Below are 17,877 nucleotides of genomic sequence, written 5' to 3'. Positions count from 1 at the left end.
GGAGTGTCCCTGTAGAAGACAGCATGAGTATTACAGCTAGCTCTGGGACATGCTGTAGTATATTGTAGCTTAATGCCTGGGCAGGAACATAAATATGACATGATGGGGTAATAACTTATTAATGAAAATGCTAGAGGTCAGGGTAAGGCCTGTCTCTGCATTTTTCCTATCTCCTTCCCCATTAATATTTGGACTGTCTTCCCCTTGTTCGCTGTAACATCTCCTGCATTCCCATTTTTTTCATAGCCTAAGCATTTTGATCTCTAGCTTCATCCTCATTTTGAAAACACACTGTTGGCATTTACTAATTTTAACTGCAAGGACTTGCAAGGATTACAACACTGTAACTCCCATTTGTTGATATTAGTTCTCCTGGAAAACCTCTTACTGATTTTTCCTTTATGTAGCACAAGAAACATTGGAATGGATGATCTTTAAGCTTCTTGCTCTGCAAAAAAAACTGCCTATGACAGAGATCAGTCTGACTTAGGAGATGACTTGCAGTTGAGTCATCTTTCTTTTCTCTCACAGTTCTCTGACAAGACTATCTTAGGCTACTAGGCTGTTTTGGAATTTTTGCTAGTCTGCACTGCTTATATCAGACCCACATAGATATTGGTGCACTGCAGTTTTAACACACTAAAGCTGGTGTTCAGTGGACTTTGGAGTGAAATGGATAAAGCATTTTTTTAATTAAATACAAAAATAAGACACATGTAGGAGTTACTGATAATTTAAGCAGCTGTAGAAAGTCTTCAGACTTTTCTTCAGCTAACATGATTTGCCAAACCTGGAAAATGCAGTGCAATTCCTACATGTTTCTCAAAATCAATCAATTAATTAATTAATGGGAGAAAAAGTAAGTCTCACCTATACCTCCCATAAGATTTTCCAAACCATCACCTCTAAGAACTTTGTGCACAGAGGTAGATGGGTCAACTTTGCTTCTTTGTAGGCATCCATTTCATCAGTCCTCCCTTGAATTTCTGAACTCTGTGGCACTCTGTGGTGCTACAGATGGGAAGAAGAAAGCAGGCAGAAAGGCCCTCTCTCAGGTCTTTTGGCATATATATTGTTAGATTCTCTTCAAAATGCAAACTAGATGACAAAGAGATATTAGCTGAGCACCCAAAGTGTTATTAGTTTATTAAGAAGAGAAAAACGGGAAAAGTTACACAGACCACAGAACAAAATATGGATATTAGAAGTCATCCTTGGTGTTCAACCTCTGAGATCTATTTTGCATGTTCACTACCAGCCTGACTCCCATCTGATCTGGGACTACTCCATCTCTTTTCTCACACCTTTCCACAAACACCATAAAGTCTCCTTTGCTACCCTCTAGACAAATTCTGCCTTTGCCCAAACAATTTTACATGCAATTTATTTATTCTGAAAACAATTCTGTCCATCATTTGAGAATTTTCAGAAGGTGCTGTATCATACATTCTTGTTCCCAGACAGAACAGTATTTCTGATTGAAGCAGAACATGATAAATTTCAGGATTGAATCTTGTTCCCCCTCAGTTGTATGGCAAATGACTTTTTCTTCAAGGGTCACAAGGCTGCGTGTAGACTAAACAACAGACTGTCCATGGTAGGTGTGGCAGCCTTCATCTCATCCTTATTCAGATTAAATCCAAGGCAAAACTGGTTGTCTGTTGTAACCTTGCCTTTTGCCTTGCTAAGAGATGAGGATATGTGCAGGCTAGTCAGGCTTGGAAGGCTGCATGATTCCCCTGCTTTAGAAGACATTTAAACTGAATGACCTTACCATGTTACATACTAAATCTCCTGTAATTGTAACTGTTTGCAATATATCTAGCTAATATACTCATTTCCTTCAGGACTGTAGCATGGTAGATATGTCCTGCTACTTAGAATCTCCTTTACTCATGAAAATGCTGGATTTTTTGTCTTCTTATTCATACAAATTAAGTTCTAGATTTATATGTAAGTTTAAACACACATGATATACAGAAAAGGCCTGCTATGTACTTACTCTTGTGTTGTTTCTTTCAGCCTTTAGTTCTGAAATCTCTTCCTCTTTTTCAAGCAGCTGTTCCCTGCATGCATTTAATTCTTTAGTCAGTGCAGCAAATTCCTGTAGAATAAAATTATATAGGAAGATGTAAACAGTAGGATAATCAAATCCATGTGCAATCTAGAGTTTGAGGATTTAAATAATATTTAGAAATCATCAACACAAACTAAAATAGCATATGTAAGCTCCAGCATCTACTAAAATAATTTCAAGTCTAGACATAGCTAATAAAAGGTAATACTGATTTAAATTTAGAAACAAAAGATTCAAAATGATGGCAACATCTCCCATACAGAAGCTATCAGAAGCTATCCCACCAGAAGAAGAACAGAACTGGTCCATTTCATACCAACAGAGACACCACGCTTCACACATAAGGAGGTTCAACTCAACATACCCACTTAGGAGCGTTCCTGCCACTCTGTAGGGCAGCCTTTGCAACGTGGCATGTGAGAAGAAAGTTAAGGTATTCCCTAATCAAAATCTGCCTAATATTAAATTAACATAAGTAATATATGAGTTGTGAAAAAACACTCTTGATATTGAAGTTAACCATTAAAATGTATTCAGCCATTATAGTGAAAGCCTGTGAAGACTCAGAACAATATTTTTTGGTTGGAATGAATTGTCTATGAATTCACAACATAAAATGAAACTGAATTTTAAGCTGCTCCTGATGTTAAGTTTTATGCATGCAACTAATAAGTATTCTGAAAAACATCTTTTACTTGTCAAAACTGCTATTAAAATGTCTTGAATTGCTGTAACTCTTCAACAATACACATAAATTTTTCTCTATACAAAGGGCAATTGTAGAGTTGTCATTAATTTTAATAGGGAAAAAGTTTTACTCCATATGTGTTTATTTTGACAGACATAAGATATACTAAGCTGTAGTGGTAAATTTTATCCTTTATAACAAAAAGATGCTACATATCTCACAGATACAGTAAGGTAAAGGATGAAAAGCCTTTAAGATTTGTCATCATGTTTTGAGGAAAAAAATGTCTTGAACAGCATTGCTGTTTAACAAAGATGTATACATATTTTTAAATACTAAGTTAATTTTAATTTCACCAGAAAAGTAAGAGTATAAGAGCCCACCAGCCCCCAAGTAAGCAGTTAATCTGCACTCCAAGAGAAAGTAGTTAAAAAAAACCCAAATATGTCCAGGTGGTTTATCTTCTCAGCCAGTAGGATGAAGCTGAGACTAAATCTACTTTAAGGCAAAAGCTAGTGATGATCTCAAAAGGGCTTGGTTTGCTGCTTCTCCTCAAGCTGCAGAAAGCAGCTTTTATCTGAAATAAACAGGTGTTTAACAGAACTTTCATGGGTATTCCTAGTCCCGTTCTGTTACAGCCAAGACTTTAAATAGTTAACAGGATATGGTAATAGATGTTAAAAATTATTCAAATAAATTTCAAGTTATATTCTGAAAACACGTAACTAAGAGTGCTTTTTTTTTTTTTCCTATTTTTCAGCAGCCAGAACTGGAAGCACAGTAGACCTCCATGCAAATTGCATGATAAGAAGTAGAATGTTGTTCCGATATCCTCAGTGGATTTTGTTTTAGACACTGGCTATTGATTACATGAACTATATAATGATGTTTTGTGTCCTACCTTCTAATCAGTATTTGCTTTTTGCATCCTAGTGGTCAAGTACATTTAAGGTTACAAAGTACATTTTGATGTTAAAACCCTTTGCTTACCTTTGAAAATGAGATTTATATTGTAACACTCTTCCCTTCCCTTTCAAAAGTATCATTAAAACTTCAGCCTGTAGGTCTTAAACTAGGATTCAGAAACTACCAGCCAAGCAGTGTTATTCTGTTCAGATGTTTTTAAAAAAATCTCCTGTACTTAAGGTTGCAAGTAATGAACTGAACAAAAAAAATCATAGTTAATAAAAAGCTAATGATCTCAACTCACATTGAATCAGAATTTTGAAGCACAAAACCACACATACACACATATTTCTCTACAGCCCTACAGAGTGGAGCCCTTGTTGCTAATTTACATGGATTAGTGTCTATAATACTTTCAGAGTCTCACAGAATAAACATTCAGTATAATCTATAGAGTATGTTGTTGCTGTTTATGTTTTCTCATTTCTTGGTATTGTTTCAGGTGGAATTAAAATAGACATTTTGGCATATGCTTGGGCACCCGGATGGGTGACAGGTGGTGGAAAGGATAACAAATGTCATCTGTGACTTACAGTTTGAGTTCTGAACTACAGTAAGGCAAACCAGTCTGGTAACATGCACTTGCTGCTTTTCTTGTGAGTAAAAAAAGACATGTTTATCAAACTGCACATCTTTGTTGTGCCAAGGTGAGCCTGTTTCCAGTAAAATCTCTAATGCTTTGGTCAATATAATCTTAAATAAAAAAAAAATGAAGTTCCTACTAGTTTGCTGAGCAGCATGTAGTTTATTCTTAGGGTAATTTTGTCTGGTCATCAGCATAAGTTTTCCTTGCTTTTAATCAAAACATTACTCAAAATTCTGCTCCCAGAGAGTCCCATACCTAAGGTAATGTTGTTTCAGCCTCCAAATACTTTCAGTTTATATTCACAACATCTCTTAGCATCTACCTGAGCTGTGTCCACTGTTTTAGACTTTGTAACTTGAGGGATCAACATTGTCCTTTCAAGCCTATTAGTTATTCAGTTGTTGCTGCTGCACTGAAATTTCTCTGTGCTTTTGACATACCTGCAGTGCAAGCACTTACAAGCAGTCACCTCTTCATGTGTCTGGAACTCAAGTGGCCAACTTCATCTGAAGTGCTAGAGACTGCTCATTCATCAAGAGCTTGCAATTCTGTGAGCTGAATGATGGCAGAAAGAGGGCTTTTTTCCTTGTGTTTATATCATAACCCTTTCACAGAGAAAGTCTCAAAGTAAATGGAGTTTTCCCCAGAGCTGTACAAGTTATTATTTCTGTCACATCTGTTTTCATAAATTAATAACTAGGATAACACCTTACAACTTCCAAATAATACTTCCAAAACTATATGTTAAACTTATTTTAAAAATAACCTATTTATCCAAGATATCCCTACAACCAATGCTCCAGGAAATATTTTTCCCCCCACAGGTTCTATCCTAAGCAAAGCATATTTTTGTTTTAACATAACACCCAGTTATGTAATAAATGACATGTGATGATAGTGACCTCTGCTCATGCAATTCCCTCATATATATATATACAGGGATCAAGGGAATACTGTCATCTGGAATTACTGTTTGCAGCAGAAATCTTGCATGGTCAGTGACCACGACAGTCAGTCATACTTTGGGAGCCCTGAAGGTAATATCTGTTGCATAACTAATAGGAGTTGACAGGCACAACTGCACTCTTAAAGCTCATATAGAAGTTGTATGGCAGTAAAGCTAATTAAGAACTGAAGTGAATTAAAATTCTATGAAAATTATTCAGTTGATAGCACTAGTTTTATTCTATACCATGACATCATGATGTTTGCAATTTTTTCAAGATAAATAATCTGAGAATGAGCATTGTTTTCCTCATCTAAATAAACATAATCTCAGAGCCTGTCTTAACTGCTTGTCTTTTTCTCTTGACACTTGGCCTACGAAATTAAGCCTTGAAAACCAATTCAACAGAAATCTGTAGCCACGAAAAGGTCCACTAGGAGTTACCAATAAGCAAAACTCAAGGACTTCCCTGGTGAAGAGGCTGAAATACAGTTGGAGCAGAGGCTGGAGGATGCCTGAAAGAGTGGGATGCCATCGGGACAGGAAGGCTGGCAGCACTGCCAGATGCGCTGGGGAGGCATCCTACAGCTCTCCTAGCATTAAATTTCTGCCTCTAGGGGCTAGCTCAAGAAAACCTGCTTTCATTCTTGTTCCCAGGAAAAGCCTGCAAGGTTTATTTTCTATGACCAAATACACATAAACATACATAACTAGTCTCCAAGTTGATGGTATGCCCGAAAATTATAAGACCTCACATCTCTGATGCTCAACTGTTCAGAATATGATCCAGTCCAAATTGAGCTGAAATGAAAACAGAGTCTCTCATCATCCTCCCAGAAAATACTGAAATAAAGTTGAAATTTTGTGACAATAATAACAAAAAATAAATCAAAACCACAAAATTCAGTTTTGGAGACACTGAGGAGATTCAGCTTAAAATCTCCTCCTCTGGATTTTTCATCATTAAATCACAGCCCATTTTAGGAATGAGTGAGTGAACTAATATCTGCATGGAAAAAGAATGGTAGGGGTTTATAATTTCTACTTTACATTCAACACAAGCTATGTCAACAAATTTGCTTTCCTAAAAACTTAGATGCAATTCATTTAGCACAGGAAATCACTATCTACCACAATTACCTCAGAGTCTTTTCATGAAGGCGGTGTGGGGGGGGGGGGGGGGGGGGTGGGGGCAGGGAGGGAGGAAAAAAGATATCTTCTTTCTTTTCTTATTATTCTGTCACTGGATATGTTCTTGGAAATTCTCCATGCCTTTTAAATGACCAAGGATTTATTTTAGCAATTTTAGCAGAACACAGACCTTATCCTTGCTGACTCTTATTAACAGAGCAAAGTACAAAAAAAAATCTGAACATAATTCACTATTTATCTTATCTTCTTGCTACAGAGAAGTCATAATAAAAATTCCTTGATTGTAAAATAGGTTGAATGGAAGATTTTCGCCATCCCTGACAGTGTTCAAGGCCAGGATGGATGGGGCTTACAGAAACCTGGTCTAGTGAAAGATGTCCTGCCCATGGTAGGGGGATTGGAACTAAATGATCTTTAAGATCCCTTTCAATTCAGGTCACTCAATGATTCCATGATTCTATAATTTAAACACATGGTTTTAGGGTCAGTTGTCTAAAGTGTTCATTGTTATATTACTGCTCAAAATGAGAGTCCATTTGCACATAAATTTTAGGTTGGACATGTACCCTGAAATACTGTATTATAACAGGACCTGGGTAAAAAATATGGAAATCTGTTTGGATCTCAGGACTAAAATTTTGATCTCTTCATACAAAAAAAGCAAAAATTTCAAAACTGTAGGGTAGCCTGTGAATTAGTCTCTTAAAAATATCAGAGTAGTTTGCACTATGATGTTTGTGTAGAGTATTTTCTGTACTTCTCCACAAATAAATGTAAGCAAAACCAATTTAGTCTCTGTTTTTCATATTTTTTAGGCACTGGATTTTTTTTTTACCACCCCTTCAAAAAAACTGGCTGCCATATGAAGTGGGTTGGTCACGTCATGTTGAACTACTTTGGCTTTAATATGAACTGAGTGTTACTGTGACTCAGACCTCGCTTACACAGATAAGGAGTAATTCTTCTTCACAGACAGTGGCTCTTCCAGCGGTTCTTACAGAGACATTAACTGTGCTTCAAACTATCAAGGATTTACCTGCACTGCTTGTGTTGCTTAGGGGTCTGAAAGACATCTAAAATGTGGGAAATAGGCTTAAGTGTCAGAACCTGAGAGTTCCATTAATTGACAAAGAGTGGCGCCAGGGGAGGTATAGAGTGGATTTTAGGAAAAAAACTAAGCAGGGAAGTGGTTGAATCAATGTCGCTGCAAGTGATCAAAAACCACGTGAATGTGGCACTTAGGGACATGATTTAGTGGTGGACCTGGCAGTGCTGGGTTAACAATTGGACTCAATGATTTTAGAGTCTTTTCCAACCACTTCTTGATTATTCTAAGATGACAACAAGATTTCTGTTAGGTGAGAGAGAGAACTGAGTCTTCTGTTTTCAGCTGGGGTAGAACTAATTTTTTCCCAGAGCTGTTCCAGTGCTGTGTTTGGGATTTGGAATGAGGATGGTGTTGATAACATGCTGATGGTTTGATTTTTGGCTAAGTTGTGTTAATCCTAAGTCAAGGATCCATATTTTTCCTTTTCTCATGCTCTGCCAGTGAAGAGATACACCAAAGAAACTGGCGAGGAGCACAGCTGGGACAGGTGACCTGAACTGACCAAAGAGACACCACAGAATGTCATGCCCAGTATATAAACTGGGGGGAGCTGCTGAAAGGGTGCCTGATCCTGCTCTGGGTTCAGGAAGGGGAGTCTGGCATTGGTCAGTGTGTGGTGAGCACCTGCATTGTGCATCACTTGTTTTTTTCACATTCTTACTCTTATTCTTACTCTTATTCTCATACACCATTATTATTGTATTTTATTTTATTTTCACTTATTAAAACTATTCTTGTTCAACAAACATATTTTACTTCAATTCTCCTCCCCATTCCACCAGAGTGGAGGGATGACAGAGGAGAGGTTGAGTGAGCGGCTCTGTGGTGTTCCATCACCAGCCAAGCTGAAAACCATGACATTCAGTAACACTGTGGACTTGAGACCCCATTTTTAATGTATTTTGTTTTCAGAAATGTGGGCAGTGACTGAAGGTTTGAAATGGGTAGTCATTTACCCATACAGAAGCACACAGACAATGCTCTTGGAAGAAAGAGAAACATTTCAGAGGCTCAGAGCCCATGTAAACATCTATTAGAATTAATAATTCCAATGCATTCACTGAGCATAAAATTGGACAAATGCAGAACTGTTACATAGCTTTTCATCAAGAAGAATTCCTTCCTTAAATAGTTGAGATCTTGAACTAAGTCTTGCAAATATTTACTTATTCAGCCATCCTCTTCTGGGTAGAAGAAATCATCTCAAACTAGTAGTCTCTCTCTGCATGGCCTGCTACTGTGAATAAGTAACTTACTATGATGACTGTGAGTTGCCAGAGTAAGAGAGACACAAATGCTTTTTGAGAAAACAGCAAACACTTAGATACCTTTTCAGTACCTGAAAAAAAAATACACAAAAAAGCCCCAAAAACTTGCTCCTAGGAAAGAACCCAAAATAATAATAGAGAACTGAGGATTATGCTAGATAAAATTTATATACCTGATTAAGATAATTCAAACTTATTGATATGGATATAAACATTTTGGTGTAGCTTTGTGACCTATGTAACCTGATTTTTATAGAAATGTCACCTAAATTCACAACCTGCATCATGTTACTTTCATGATTTTTTAGAACAAGAGTACCACAGTATTCAAAATTATATTTCAAAATTCAGTCAGAAAGAAGCTTTAAAATGTGTCTGTTTACATGCTAGTTGATGCAACAGCCATTCTAGATAATGGGAAATTCAAAGGTAATGGGAAGAACAAACCACTGTCAGGACTTCTGATGTAATCTGTCTAATTTTTGCTAGTACACCATATAAAGATTAATTCCACCAGATTTTTGAAGTCAAAGAGAATCTCCACAACAACATGAGTATTATGGCAATGGATCAGTTTCTGACAATGATTTCCCCAGACAGGATTACTTCAGGAAGAAATATGACACTAGAGACAGAAGATATGGGCACAAATATGCCATGGTAGTTTTCACTTGAATCTAAGACAATAATAATATGAATAAAATTAATATGGTTTTAGCAATATAACCACAAAGAGTATAACTCTCTAATCAGTCCCACACAGCCAAACACCAACCTCTTTTCCATTATTTCCCAAATTTGCTTGAAATTTGTCATGTAAAATTGTAAATTTTACATGACGCCAGCTAAACCTATTTAAGAACACAGGAATATCTATTATTTTGGTCTGTTAAAACACTTACAGTAACAATAAAACAGAAAAAAAAAAGGGGGGGGGGAAGGCATAAAAGAATTAACAACAGATTTTTTTTCTTTTTAATCTAGAATTTCCTGTGTTCTATGAGACTCTTCAGATTATAAGAGATGTAGGTTGAAAAAAGCTTAAGGAAGTGTCTCAAGCACAAGACAGAAGATGACAAAAATTCACATTATTTATTTGTAATCCTTAGTATCAGGCTAAAGCCTGATAAAAGCTTGAGGCTTCAAAGGACCTGACAGCCTCCACCCCTCAAAAAAAGCAGATACATTAAGAATTATAAAAATATAGCTTTTTAATACTTTTAAATATTTTAATTAAAATGTAGCCAGTCCAATTATACCATTCTCCCATATTTATGAATAACAATGAACTTAAAGTCTTTTTTCTTTCCCCTTAAAAAAGGCAGAGTGAAAATTTAAAGATTTTTCAGATTGACAATTTAAAGACATTTTCAGATTGAAAATATCTCTTTTCTTGCAGATCATGTAAACTAGATTGGTTTGGTTTGGAACAGATATCACAGTGAATGACAGTAACACACCCTGCTACTTTCAAATAACACTAATTATGTCTTTAGTGCTTTGCTCCTGACTGAGGGGTACACTGAGGCACAGAGAGTCTATAAGCAAGTTAAACATCTGTCAGACTAGTACTGAAAAGGGATGGGATAAACCATCACTCATATAAACATCTGTAAACATAATAAATCTGAATGTGTAATTCAGGTGTGTGACTTTAAAAAAGTTCATAATCTTATATACAGCGTAGGATGAAACTGCAGACTGGCTTACAAGGTGTATTCAGAATGTTTTACTATACATACTGGACTGGTTTCTGTGGAAGCACTACTCATGTGCAGCATTATGGCAGCACACTTTCCAGAAGTGGGATGAAAGTGTCATCAGTTTGTAGGGATTTTTTGCTTAAATCATACTACTGTAGTATGGAAATAAGTTAGCTATATAATACGAGGAATTATACCATCAATTTTTTTGCCTTTAATAATTAATGCTTTTGCTTTACAGATATTCATATTCACTTTTTCTAAAAGTAAATAAATGATTTCCAGATATAACTATGTTGCAGACTACAGCCTATCATCATTTTCAAGTGATGTCTTTTTGCATAAAATATATTTATACCAATATGCCTTTATTGATTAAATATTATACTGCATTAATACTGATGACAATTTACTCCTCCACAGTTGAAAAATTTTCATCTATCAAAAAATCAAAAGAGCAAAATATGGTCTAAAATGACAGACTATTACTAATTTTAAAAATAACTTCATGGAAAGTGGGATTGATTTTATTCCAATTGATCAGTTATTTATTTTTCCAGATATTTAATTATTTAAAATGTGAAATGGTCACAGAGCAGTAGCATAAGCACACGATAAATTGCTTCATTGAAATACAAGACTACAACCTCCCACTGCCAGCACAGTCTGATTTTATGCTTACCATCCTACTTTTTTTATTTTTTTCCCCCCCAAATTTAAAATAAACACAAAGTTATAAAAAGAACAAGCCTGGACAATATGCAAATTATTGAAATGCTTTACAGACTGTACAATGGCTTCAGCACATCAATGCACACATACAACCCTCATTATAAGGCAGACTGAGGTCAGTACATGGCCCTAAGAAATAACCTAAAATAAATCCTGACAGAGAGGATATGTGGAGGGTGACTATAAGAAGCAACACAGACTTACCAGTAAACAGAATATGTCTTCTATTATGATATTGAATAAGGAATGTGCAGCTTTTTTTGGTGTCAATTCCAGATTCCTCGTCTAGTTGTTTTTTAGCATCCCTGACTCACTTTCCAAACTTTACTTTCCTAGCTTCAATTTGCTTCTCCCCAGAGCAACTTGTTTTCTTCCAGGCAAACTTGACAAAACACAGCATGACCTTTTCTTCTCTCTCATTTTGTGTAACTGTCCTGACACTTGTCTCATTCTCTGCTTTCTCAGCATTGTCTCTGGGTAAATTTTATCCATGATCACACATTCAGTTATTATTAATAGGTCAGCAAGTCCCCTGTTCTGATTCAGAACCCAACCTTCCTTACACAGTAAAGTTATATTTTTTACCCTTTCAGAATTTATACCAAATAATAAACATTAAATAATTTAGTAGCTTAAATTTATTTAATTTTCCTTCCAGAAGTTTGCTGTTTTCCAGTTCCCAATTTTTTAATGAATTTAATAAGTGTAAAACTACAGAAAAAGAGGATAAAGAAAGTGCAAAAACACCTAATTCTATTATTTTTAATAAGTTTTAAACTTCAGAGTGTTAATCATACTAGATTCTAACAAAAAAAAGGTTTAAAAGTTGGAGTGGTTTTTGGCTTTTTTTCAGAGAAAGATTTTTACAGAATCTACTAAATTACTTTATCCACCAACTGATCTTTTTGTATAAACTATATTTGTTCTTTTCCTGACAAGAATAATTGCTAATGGATCCTTGAGGATGCAAATATTAGATGTTCTATATCTAAGCTGGTCACCCAAGAGCAGCAGAAGTGAATAAATGTACTTTTAGGATGTGATTGATCTGTCATTTATATCTTTTATATCCATTTATATCTTTTGGGTTGAAAGGAACTGCACCTTTGAATTCTTTTTATTTTTCCCTCTGTAGGGTTTCTATAAAGACAATTGGAAAAAATACCTCTTCTGCACTCTAGATGGCTAATTCTGCTCTGACCTGTCCCAGCAGAACTAAAGCTTCACTGTGAGAAGTAAATAAAACTCCCAAATAAAACTGGTGATCAGGGATCACTTCATAATTGTAACCCTGGGGGAAATAATCTTGCCATCCCCCTTGCTCCTCCAAAAAAACCATGTTGAAAATAAAAAATATAAATTGGTAATAATTATCCCATTCTTCTAGGTCCTAGTGCTCACCTGGAGCCCTATGGGGGTTTGGTTCTTGGGGAAGACAACAAGACAAGTGTCCCAAGACACAATAAGGTTAAACTGCTGCCAAAGTAGCTCAGTGCAGTGTTAGGAAAACCCTCTGTAAGAATAATTAAGCAACAAAGCTGGCCATGCAGGAATGGTGCGGTGACAGACTTTCACTGACAATTGAGGCAAAAGTCTGTGAGGGCTTAGGGTCTTGTTGCAATGGACAAAGGTGGCATAAATGACATTTGGAAGATATTTTCATTTTTTGAGTTCACGACCATGAACCTGTATATACAGTTTCACAGCTGTGAATTCCACTTTATTTGCAGATCCTTTAACTCAGATGACTACAATGTATATTGTATACATATACATAGTGTACATGTATACATATATGTATATATACACACACGGCATTTACAGATAGTAGTTTCTTGACGTGTGTGCTGGAGATATTTAAGTCATGGATTTCACTGACCTGCTTTCTGTTTGGTAACTGAAAACACGTGACTTTTTCTTCATATATTGACTTGTTGTCTTTCCAGTTGGTCCAGCTGAGAGTTAGCTAATCACAAATTACAAATATGTATCTCATGAAGGAATCCCAATCTTGCTTGGGATATACACTGAATCTTGTTTCATATACTGAAATTTTTAACAGCAATCTTTCATTTTGTCTATACAAATAAAATAAATTTTATTTTATTTATGCAATTTATTTATTTTATTTATTTATGCAATAAAATTTAAAAACTTCAGTGGTGAAAACAAGGTAATTAGTCACAGATGTTCTTCATCAGGAAATATGATGAACTGGTAATTACTGACATAGACTTTGTCCTGAGGAAAAAATCTACAATGTAGCTAGAGATGCCAGGAAAATAAAATTAAGGAATGGTGTATACTATATTAGAAATTGCATAAGCAATAAAGATCCTATTAATCTCTGTGCCTTTGTTGGAAATAAAGGAATAATAAAACTTCTTAAAATGTTAACATTCATACAGTGGCATCTATTTTTTTTTAAGACTACAGGGTGGTTGATATAAAACACTTGGAGGTTTTCAAATTCTCTTTCTCTCTCTGCCCTCCCCTTCTCCCCTCCTATTTCTATTTCTATCATTCACATTTACTGTTTAATAAAATCTGTATTCTTGACCTTGACACATGATCTTGTTTGCACTTTAATTTGAGCAGAGGTATCTCTCAATAACCGGATCAGAACAGAGCAGTAGTTCAACACATGAGAAAAAATTCTGCTAATCAAGAGCTCTGTAGGATGCCAGTGATTGTGTTCAATAAATAGGACATTTACATCAAAATACAGCCTCATCAGCAATACATTCTTTAGCTGCCCACTGGGCAGGCAGGTGGTCCAGAGGCAGATTCTGCTCAGAACCCAGGCAATTCATGCATCTTTGTCCACATCTCGCTATATAGTCCTTCAGGCATCAACAGTGCCTGTGCAATGCAGGAGAACAGCATGACTTCCAGAGGAACAGCACCCCAAAACTGGGATGCAGTCCATGACTTCTAAGTGGTGAGTTATCTGTTCTGATGACAAATACATGCACATCTCTGAATTTTGTTGCATGATTTGCCAGACCTACCCAAGCAGGTGTATGACCACCTCACATCAACATTACATAATATGCAACTACAAGTAAGTTTTGTTCATTTTTCATATAATTTAGATTACTCCACCTAACCCTATCCATGTTTCTCCAGAAAAAGGAAAAATCAGAAATTGACAAACACAGAAATTTATTAATTTTTAAAAATTCTATTTAAAATATTCACAACAAGACTGTGTCAGAGGAAGGTTTGCCACCTAATCTTCACACACATACTTCAGAAACAGTTGGGCTTGTTTGAAGTGCGACTATCACTTTCAAAACTAAATTATATTTGCTGATCCAGGTCTAGCGCTGTAAACAAAAGTTACACTTCAAACAATTCTAGTTGCCTTTGAGGTGCTGCAGAGCTCCTGTTTCTGTTTGAAGTTCATTATCCTACCACATTACCACCAATTCAATGTTACATCTGTCCTTTTTTACTATAATTGTGTCTACTGATAACTAAATAAACAAGATAATAACAATAAACATGATAACGCTCAGGACAGAGTATATGTGACAACTTCGAGCTCTTCTGCTCAGAAGAGCTCTGTTTAAGATTACAGCTACCACCACAAAATATGATGGAGTCATATGAAGGGGATAGAAGATAAAAATTATCTTTCTAAGGTAATATGTTAGTGAAATTATGCACAATCACAAATGCACACATAGAGACTATTAAATATTCCTGGCAGATATGTTTAAATCTCATAAAAAGCTAAACTTAGACCATAATAGTCACATAAATCCTGCAGAAAATGATACCTCACCAGTTCTCCATTCTCTAGGGAATGTATATGCTTTCCCACTAGTGAAAAAACAACCTCTGGGACTTAGTCAAGTGTAGTGAAGAAAACAGCTAATTACATCAATCATGTTATACTTCACAAACTTTGATTTAGAGACATAATCCTCTCAGTCTGAAGCCCTAAAATCTATGTCATCACAAGAAGATAATTGTCTAGAAAGTATTTAGCATGCAGCCAAAATATGTGGGCTATATCTGTTTCAGGCAGACACCTAGCTCAGTACTTGTAAATTTACATTGTTTGACAAGGGCTGTGACAAGGAGAAATGAAAGAATCCCAGGAACAAGAAACAAAGCGGTCTCTGGAGAAGACTCCAGAGTGTCTTGTTTCCATCTGATGTCTACATCCCATAAAACACTGTCCATAAAACACTGTCTCAGTTGTAGCCATGCACCCACAACTCAGCCCAGCTCCAGATCTCTCACACACACCACAGCTATCTCACAGCTTGTCTGTAAACCATCTGTGGGTAATCTGGCACGAAAAATCCCTCCCTGGGTGCTAAACCAGTTCGGAAAGGTAATGAATGCTTCAGTAAACTTGGGCAGAGCACTCTGTAGTGTCTTGACCTGCCTGATGAACTGGAAATCTGACTTGGTGTGCCAAAATGCTTTCTGTCTGTGCTATACTTAGCATGTAACCATCACATTACTAAAAGTCCTAAAGATATTTATGTAGGTAGTCATCTATTTTAGCACTACTGGCATGCAAGAAAATCAGTTCATATTACAGAACTAGAGATAACACCTTGCAGCACCTCTTTTCCTCCTCATCTTTTTTTGAATCAATTGGTTTTCAATATTCTGTAAAGTTGTGTCTTGTCTAAAATTTCCATTTCCAGCCTTTGTTATCTAAAATTTTATTAGCAATGTTATGAGAAAGCAATTTTTATTTAAAGTGAAATACATATGTCTTATGCACTAAGAAAGAAATGTATTCTATGTACTTAAATTCTTTACATTTTGGAGTTATTTTTCAGCTGTATTCAGTGGAAAAAAAAGAAACAAAGAAAAGCAAAAAAAAAATACTAAAATAATGAAAATGCAGTGACAGCATTTCAGTGTTCGATACCCCCTTAGACCTTTATGGAAAAAAACCCAACCCTCTCCACTCCCTAAACTCTAAACAAACCAAATCCCACAGCATTGCAATCATACCAAAATACTTTCTCAGCTCAAAAAACTCCACTTTCTCAGGCACGAGAACAGAATGAGGAAATTTTGCAAAAACAGAGGGCATAAAAAAGCTATCCATCTTTGCACTTTAGATACACAGACAAGCAAGCCCATAACCGTAGAAATAAAATACTTGAAAACATCCTTGCCCTCTGATCATGTTGAGCTTTGCATAAAGTTTTATTTTCTCTTTTGCCTTGGGGTGCTATTCAACTTGATTTTCATTTTTTTCTAAAATCATGTGGAGATTGAAAAAATTTTGTCTGTTATTGCATAGCTTATGTAAAACTGTATGAATATACACGCATGCACCATTCACTAGATCTTCAAATAACATTATGCCTAGGAATTCACACGTATCCTAATTTTTAAATAAAAAGTTAATAAAATTTCTTTTAAATTATTCTCTGAAGACCTCCTCTGTAATAAGTGAATAGTATTTCATGGATATCTTTATAAAACTTTTAAAAACACATCTTTGGTTTGGTTATCAGAGAGATAATGAGGTAATGGACAGAATCACTCATACGACTGATGCATTCTTCACCCTTATTCTGTGCAGTATCATAATTTTTATTTTATCTGTTGATGACATTTTCTTATTAGGATTTCTGTATTCCAGAGGACTTGACCAAAATTGTGAATTTTAGAAAATTCACCTTTATTATCTGAATGTGGTTAACTGGACTTGTTAAGGAAAAAGGGATAAATGCACATACAAATTGCTGGTTTTGTTCTTCCAAGAATATTTGTTGTAATTTGCAATATTGCCAATTCTGTGTGAACAATCAATGAACATCTACCATGAAATGAAGATCAGAGAAGACAGACAAGGATGATAAACCCATGAAGCTTAAAAAAGAATTCTGGAAGTAGCCACAGCTATCATACAGGAATTTACCTCAACAGCAAGGGGACCAGCAGGTGGCCTTTATTGCAGATAAATGGCTGTGTCAGTTGAGGGTCACCTCACTGTGTACATGGACTTCCCTAAAATAACAGAAAACCTTATTTTCCTGAGCCAGACAGATCAGCGTGGGGGAGTTGTATATACGGCTCAACCAAATAATTATAAATACTGAGCAAATAGCAAAAGTGACTTCAAAGAGAGCAACAGGTTTAAACTGAATTCAACCTATGCATTCCTTTCCAGCAACCAGAACTGCTGGAATGATTTCAGATGTCTCTTTTGAAAGTCAGTCAGGCCTAGAAGTCCACTAGTAAACCTCTTTTGAAGGGAAAAGAACTAAACTATCAAAACTTGACACAGAAAGTTGATACTTTCATGTAGGTTTAAAATATTAATAAACCGTAAGATATCATTCCATGCCTACAGAGCTTCGGGAAATTTTGGCATCAGCAGTACAACACTTGGAAATGCTTTCTCATTGAGGTCAAGTATACTGAACATTGTCTTTGGCGGATCCAAGTGAAAATAATAAAACTTTCCCTTCAGTTATGCTATAATACTTCATGTAAAGAAAAAATTATTTTGTATTAAATAATTTTTATAAATTTGCACTAGAAACCCTACCTGAAAGCCTATTTCATCCTACTGTGTGAAAGCACAAAACTATATGCTTTCTTTCCGAAGGAAATTACACACTAAGTATAAAAAAAGACGCAGTAAATTGAGAGGGACAAGGC

The 17,877-nt window shown here is 35.7% G+C and overlaps 1 protein-coding gene across 5 annotated transcripts in view; it reads right to left on the bottom strand.

The window, feature by feature from the left end:
• PPFIA2 (PTPRF interacting protein alpha 2) overlaps positions 1-17,877 on the bottom strand; it is a 287,287-nt gene that overhangs the window by 112,384 nt on the left and 157,026 nt on the right. For all 5 annotated transcript variants that reach the window (XM_031055533.1, XM_031055537.1, XM_031055536.1 and 2 more), the window contains one exon: positions 2,003-2,104. In XM_031055533.1, the coding sequence (XP_030911393.1) occupies positions 2,003-2,104 (102 nt within the window). The remainder of the gene's footprint in view (positions 1-2,002; positions 2,105-17,877) is intronic.

This window comes from Geospiza fortis, unplaced genomic scaffold, assembly GCF_000277835.1.
Source record: "Geospiza fortis unplaced genomic scaffold, GeoFor_1.0 scaffold166, whole genome shotgun sequence".
NCBI lineage: Eukaryota > Metazoa > Chordata > Aves > Passeriformes > Thraupidae > Geospiza > Geospiza fortis.
The sequence above is the reverse complement of the archived record's forward strand: the minus strand, read 5'-3'. Positions and strand labels throughout refer to the sequence as shown.